General features: G+C 40.8%; 1 protein-coding gene across 1 annotated transcript in view; it reads right to left on the reverse strand.

The window, feature by feature from the left end:
• LOC137982733 (BTB and MATH domain-containing protein 38-like) overlaps positions 1-2277 on the reverse strand; it is a 4173-nt gene extending 1896 nt beyond the window's left edge. The window contains exon 1 of the mRNA XM_068829869.1: positions 1-2277. This exon is cut by the window's left edge and continues 1896 nt beyond it. Within this exon, the coding sequence (XP_068685970.1) occupies positions 1378-2250 (873 nt within the window). The 5' untranslated portion in view covers positions 2251-2277 and the 3' untranslated portion in view covers positions 1-1377.
• Positions 2278-7500: the final 5223 nt, after the last annotated feature.

A 7500-nucleotide genomic window follows, 5' to 3' on the forward strand; every position in this document is an offset into this window, starting at 1 on the left:
TCACCCCAGGCGAGCTCCTTTGCTCGCCTGCTTTTCGTTCGCTTGTTCGATCTCCGCTTGGAAAAGGAAAGGAATCGACTGCTACGCGGGCTATGTATAGCGCTGTGACGTCACCATTGTAACAAAAGAGTATCATGAGTGAGGCAAAGTTCAATTAATTTGTTGCGTGTAGGCAGTTTACCTGAGATAACCACACTTAGTGCTCACATCAGCTAACACTTTACTCCGAAGAAGTAAAAAAATAATGCTACGAGATCAGTTCTAAAATGATCAAGTAAATTAACCAATATTACTAAACTAAAATGTCAGTAATGTAAAATTGTAAGAAAGTTGTTTTTTTAGCTCTAAATAGTGTATTATAAACAAAAATGTGCTGTGAGCTTTGAGTTTACCTGAATAACATATTGTTTTGTATTTTGTTGTTTTGCGTTTATAATAAACATCTAATTAGAAAAAAAAAATGAACGAGTCCGTTTCTCCGGTAATGTGAAGCAGTTTTTACCTGCTAGTACAGCCATTCCCGCGCTATGAAAATACTCTGATGTTAATAGACAAACCTGAAAAACGTGTTCGACAAGCGATGTCTATAAGCCTGTTAACTTCCATAATGAATTCCATTAGAATGACAATACATAAAACCATTAAGAAGCGACACTTCCGGGATGAAAATAAATATCAGGATGAGTCAACACTAAGCTAGATCTCAAAACTTTTCTTTTTTACTTCATGAACAGGATTCATTGGTGAGCTCTTTGAACTCTTCACTAACTATACACTCTGTTGAATTGGTTCATGCCTCTACTGTAGTTCATGGCTCTTCATGGATGCTTTAGTGTTTCCATCTTCCTTGTTGGGCGATAATATTTCGTTAACGACGCAAAAATAATCAGAAAACAACATCTTGACGTATTCAAGGTACGTTTTTAGGAATCATCTTATCCCACCAACACCACCACCTGACGCGACAATTGAAAGGAAGCCTATTTACGCGTAAATAGGCTATCCAGCCCATGCTGGGCACTTGTCAAAACAAAGTTAATTATCATTGAAAAGTTACGTTTATACAAACGTTGGCCGTGTAGCACCCAAGGGAGCGCGGTATGGTTGGGGGCGTTCTGGAAAATGTCTGGGATTGATTGCAAGCGTTTCCTTCGCTCGCCTCACCCCCTCCCTCTGCTCTTTATTTTTCGCACGCCCTCCCAGTTTCGTTCCCTTCGCGTAAGTTTTTGGAGACGCCTGCTACGCAGGCTACGCTATACAATGTACTACGGGAGTTGAAACCCATTTCCACAAACAAAACACAAAATATAAACAAATATCAGTGCGCACAATGTTACCTGTTAGACCGTATATTTTGCATTCTATTCCATTGTCATGTCACGATGGATGACACAGTTCCAGTTGCTGTTTAATTGAACTCAGATAAGTAGAAACTCTACTTAAACCGTAGCAAACTTTGCAGTAACCCTTCTGGCAATAGTGTGGTTGGGTATCCCTCTTTAAAGCAGCGAGATAGCTTGCGGTGTCATTACAGCCAATGTAAGAATAGTTTTGTTTCGACGAAGCATGATTTACCAGGGCTTCTGCGATCCGCCCTACCTCACTTAGACACGTTGTTTTTACTAACTGGATAGACCCTCTCATCCGGTCAATCTTTTGTTGTCTTTCTTGGGACTGTCTTTGGGCTCCATCTAACTCTCTTTGCAATCTCTTAATAATCCCTTCCAAGATTTCTTGAAGGTTATTCGGCTGAATTTGATCAAACCTCTCGTCATTTTTCAACTCGTCCAGACTAAGGCAATAGGCTTCGGTAATGCTCGCGAGTTTCAGCTTCTCTAGCTTGTAAGTCTGTGCAAATACCAAATCTGCGAGGGCGCTTTCTTTCGCTTTCACTTTGACCTTGTTGGCCATGTAATCTTCGCATCTCGTAACAATGGCTGCCATTTGATACTCGTGAGCGAGCTTAAGCAGGAAGTAACAGTTCTCCTCCGTTATTTCTCGTTCTGTTACAGAGGGATATATCAGCAAAAGTATTTCCCTTATTTCGCTCGCCTTTTTACCTGGAAGAGGAACTTCGTTCTTATCCTTCTCTTGAAATTCTGATGTAAACATCTTCTCAAACACGGGCGACCAAAATGCAAGCATTGCACGATGAACGTGGAATCTTTCTTCTTCCACAACAAGAACAACATCACTGAGTTTCCACGGCTGCGAGAAATCAGGCGATTCAACTTCACTTTTTGATGCCATCTGATACAACGAACTAAAGAAAGCAACCGACAAAAGCGGAAAAGCGACAGAACACTGAAATCCGGAGATGGTACGGTGAGGATAAATTCTGGCTAATGCAGTAACAAACAAGGGGTCCGGGGACGAAATTATTAGGTTATTCTAGTGTCAGTTGTCAGTTAAAAGTTTGGCCATTTGTCAGTTGTCAGTTAACCTAATCCAGACCCTCTCTTCCACTTGCCACGAGGAAAAGATGGGATACTAAACGTTTCACTGATTTAAGGCTCCTTAGGCTTCTCGAAATATCCACTGGAATATCCACTGGGTGATTTCTAACTTTATTATATCTCTCAGATAGTACGCGCGCTGTAATTGGCTAAATTAGCGGGCCGTATTCTACAGTACGGCCCGCTGTACAGCCCGCTAAATTTAAAATTTCGACAAAACATCATCTAGCGAGTTTTTCATGTCATTTCTGTTGCATAAACGTGTACTGAAAACTGTTTGAATCTTGCAAGCAACTATTTCAAACTTAACAGCCAAGGAGATTTAGTTTTTGGGATTTTGGCACGGCATTCTTTGTGGCAGTTGAACCTTCCGCTTCACTTTGACTAGTTTCCTTGCCCGTGCGCCGGTTAACCTCAGAGATATAATAAATATCTTACTAACCTCGCGTTCTCGGTCCGTACTGTAAGTTACGGATCCTCGTTTTTTCCCGTTGATTTATATTTCTCGTACTTAGAAATGGGCCACCCGTGGGTTACAGCCGTTACTGGGTAGTTAGTAATTGAATTGTTCACGTACCAAATTCTACAGGTGTAGCTCTCCACCTGTAATTACAAGTCGGAGTCTTGTAACAACGACTTGTAACGATGTTTATGGAACTCATTTTCGCGCGCACATGTAAAAACAAGGGTTCAACTTGTACACTACAACAGTAACTTTTTTATAAATTGACTCCAGGTATTGCTTTAGGTTTCAAACAAGGACGAAGTAGAAGTTTAGTAGTCGGATTCCTTAGGTTATGTCGTGGAGTCTTGTCGTTCTAGCGCTTGTCGTTCTAGCGCTGGAGCGCTAATTGGGGACACGGTAAACTGAAATTAACAATGAAAGCAAATCAAGTGTTGGTTTTTGAGGAGAGGGGAAAACTGTAGTACCCGGAGAAAAACCTCTCAGAGCAGAGTAGAGAACCAACAAACTCAACCCACATATGACGCCGAGTCTGGGAATCGAACCCAGGCCACTTTGGTGGGAGGCGAGTGCTTTCACCTCTGCGCCATCCCTGCACTTAAATCAGTTCGAAATCTAACCGGCACCCAATGTAATTTCATAATTAGCGGTGTTTGGTGACAGAATTTTTGTTCACTGAAAATCAGTCTCACACAAGCATTCTGCACGCGTTGTAATTTATTCAATGAACAGTGAGACATCATCATCGTCATCATCATCATCAGTTGTCTTTGCTAATTATATTTGTCACATCTCCCCCATGCAAAGTAGTTGTTGTTTTGGGTTTGTCATCCATTCCTTTCTTTCCCGTTACACTTGTCTCCAGAAATGCACACTGTGCTGCTTATCAAAGAATCGACGTGCATCTAATTACTTGTGTTTCTGGACACATAGCAGTTTTCAATTGAGTTTCGAAAGTAATTAGCGAATTGCTTTGGTTTTTCATTACTTCACTCAGTGATTGGTTCCAAGTTCTCGCGACACTTTTCAACCAATCAGAAGTGAAACCAAAACCAATCGCGCGCACATTTTCCCGCGCTTTGTGTCGGCTACGTGTAATTACTTCGAGTTTTGATTGGTTTACTGGATTGTCTCCGTCCTTTTTGATTGGCCAAAGTAATTACTTTGGTTTTGGTTTTACGACACTCGATTGAAACTCGCTCTATCTGTCTCGATAGAGAATATTTGATGAAAAGCCAAGAAAATGCAATTTAGATTGAATATTAAGCTTTTGTACGCGTTATAACAAATAACTCAACTGTTTTTTGACAAAAAGGTAATGGAATATGTACCAAGTCGCCGATTTATCATGGAAACCCAAGCTTCGAGATGGTTCTGCAGGCGTTGAGGAATCAGGTCAGTTCTGTTTACTGATGTGCGCCAATCTCCCTCAGACATTTTATGAAATAAAAGCTGTTTTCACTGGGCTTTTCTCCTGGGAACGAGGTTGAATTACACGATCTTTGTATTTGGAGTGGGTCCGTCCGAGAAAAACAATAAAATTATACGGTCTTTGTATTTGGAGTGTGTCCGTCCGAGAAAAGCAATAGGGAGGTTAAGCCTGGTTTTCACTGGCACTAGCGGCGCATGCGCAAGCGCAAGCCCAAGCACAAGCATAAGCAGCTTATGCTAAGTGAAAACGAACGTCGACATAAGCATCAAAATCAACCACGGCATCCGCCATTTTGTTCAAATGTTCAGACGCGTAAATGGCGCCCAAATTTGATACATCCTTAGTCTCGTGTTAGCCCAAATTTGAATAACAATACTTGATACATCCTTAGCCTCGTGTTTATGTTTCAAGACAAAGGATTTTTCTCATGAATGTGAGGCTATTAAGGGATGTATCAAGTATTGTTATTCAAATTTGGGCGCCATTTATGCAAAGGGTCTATACTGCGTTTCGTTTTCACCTCCAGGTGATCTGGTGACGTAATTCGGAGGACTGGGGAGAAAAATTGTAACGCCGTATCCCACAACCGCGCGCGGCCTTAGGTGTTGTTTCCAAACTCCCTGCAGTATTGCCATCGCCAAAACTCAACAGATTTTTGTGGTACTCTGCACAAGGACGACATGAAATCACCAAATTTGAGGTTTTGGCGACAACGCGAGCTTACAAATGTGAATATTTCATTCTCTATTTTTACTCTGAAACCGCACACGCACCAATTTATGTTTAGGATACTTCGCCCACATTGTACGACATGAACGAGATGGGCTAATCGCCAAAACCTTGCGATACTGCAAAGTTATATTTTGAAGTGACGTTTTTGTCGACGAGTCCCTAATAAATTGAAAGGACACGCTCTGGTATCGGGAATTTTAAAAATTGCTCATTGTTTTTGTCATGTGACACTAGTGTTGTTTTGAAGGCCCCTTTATATATTGAATTTGATATCTTTTCAGCCCATCGACATCTTCTCACTCATCATTCGTTGACGGAAAGGAACTGGTAAGTTTTCGTATCAGCTCATTTTCTGTCTCATTGCCCAGGGAAACCCGTTCTTTTGTAGAACATGATTTCAAAATGTAATGTTGTTTTGACATGAATGACATGAATTTCTTTCAAATTATCAAAGAAGGTAGTAAATATTAATCCCGGTGAATTTATCAATACGGGCTTCAGGATACTCGGGAGAATTTTCGAGTTGTCCGAACACAAGGCGAACCTACGAACTTCGGATTCCTTGTTGGGATACTGTGTCATTGTGTCAGTGGCAGAGCATCCAATCGGAAGATCGTAGGTTCGACTCCTACAAAGGAGCACTCGGTTTTTTGCCGAGAATTGATAAAGTACATCTCCGTCCTCATTTCATTTACCGGAGGGGATTAACATTTCACTAAATTCGAGAATGATCCTATTAAGGCAATTTCAGTACTAGCAGTAAAGCGGGACAATGGACCTTATTCGCGCGGCGGCCATATTGGCCATAGACAATTCTCTATTTTCGAATTGCCCATAATACACTTTGTTTGCCCCCCAAATTTTGCATAAACTATTGTTTTCAAATGCTCTTGGGGACACTGCATATTCCCAAGAGCATTTGAAAACAATGGTTTATGCAAAATTTGGGGGGGAAAACAAAGTGTATTATGGGCAATTCGAAAATAGAGAATAGATTTCGTACCCCGAGCCTCGAGTTGAAATGTTTGGGAACGAGTTTCGTTGCACAAAAACAAAAGTTTTCAATCCCTCGGGACTCAAAATGGCCGCCGTGTGATTAAGGCCTATTGTAACATGAACCAAGGTCAGTTAGAGCGACTTTCGTATGACCTTGAAAAAATGTTCGCAATTTGTTTCACGGACCAATGTTTGGCAAGATCAAAACAAAGCTTTTCCTTATTCCCGCCAAGGAAACTCCTAATATGGGCAGTAAACAGTTCGATTGCCCAATCACATTACTGCATTTCAAATGACGTTAGGAGCGAAACTTTCCAGAACGTTCCATGGGGAGATGACGTTGTTTGCATCCCCGTTCGCTAAGCCAATGAAAATCCGCGCTCGTTTGTTTTTGTTCGATAAGCCAATTAAATGTTTTTCATTTTTGTTTACGTTCTGTTGTTAATTTACGTTTGTTTTTCAAGGTCATATGATAGTCTCTCTAAGGGCCTAGCTATACGAGTCTCCTTTAGCTCTGTGGTAGAGCATTAGAACTGGTAATCGAAAAGTCGTAACACCTCGAAAAATGCATTCGGATTTCAATAAGCGTCACGAGGTGTCCCCTTGCTCTTCTCCCCAACTTCAACATCACTCGTGTCTCGGAATACAGACAATTGAAGTCACAAAGTGTCCCCCAAATTCTGCTCGTTAAGTAAGGATAAACAGCTGCATTTACCCTAAGCTTAAAAATAACGCTAACCGTTACTCTTACCTTATTGGTGGAAATAGCTAGCAAACGCTTAGACTTAAGGACGGTGCCCACTAATTCAAAGGTGTTTTTTCGCGGTTTACTGAATATGCAGGAAAAGCATATCTTAACAAGTGTTATTGAAATCCAAAAACAAGATTGGGAGTAACCACGCATTTTTCGAAGATAATTAATCAACAATATTTGTAAAAAGCTTTGAAATGCAAAGCAATGTATGGCGTTCTTTTCCAAACTGAAACTTAATTATCTCTGAAAAATGCATGGTTACCCCCAATTTTCTTTTTGGGTACCAAGAGCACTTGCTAAGTTGTGCTTTCTCCGCATAGTTTTGAACTGCGCAAAAATATCCCTGTATTAATAAGCACCAGCCATAAGAAATCCGAGTATCTTGAGATGCACAGAACCTATGCGCAATAACAATAGTAGGCGCCGTCCTTAAAATTAAAAGGACACTTTTTTTTGGATGCCAAACCTGGGCGTGCATCTAATTTCTTGCATTTCTGGAAATGAGTGGTAGATGTTTCTGAGGCGCCATTGATAAATACATCTCTCCATATCATTTACCAGAGGTTACTATTCCATTCCATTCATCACAATCGGAAGGTCGTAAGGTTTAAATCCTGAAAAATAACACTCGGAATTTTTCACTTTTGATGACTCTAATAAATGAACG

Source organism: Montipora foliosa, chromosome 13 (assembly GCF_036669935.1).
Source record: "Montipora foliosa isolate CH-2021 chromosome 13, ASM3666993v2, whole genome shotgun sequence".
NCBI classification, from domain to species: Eukaryota; Metazoa; Cnidaria; class Anthozoa; order Scleractinia; family Acroporidae; genus Montipora; species Montipora foliosa.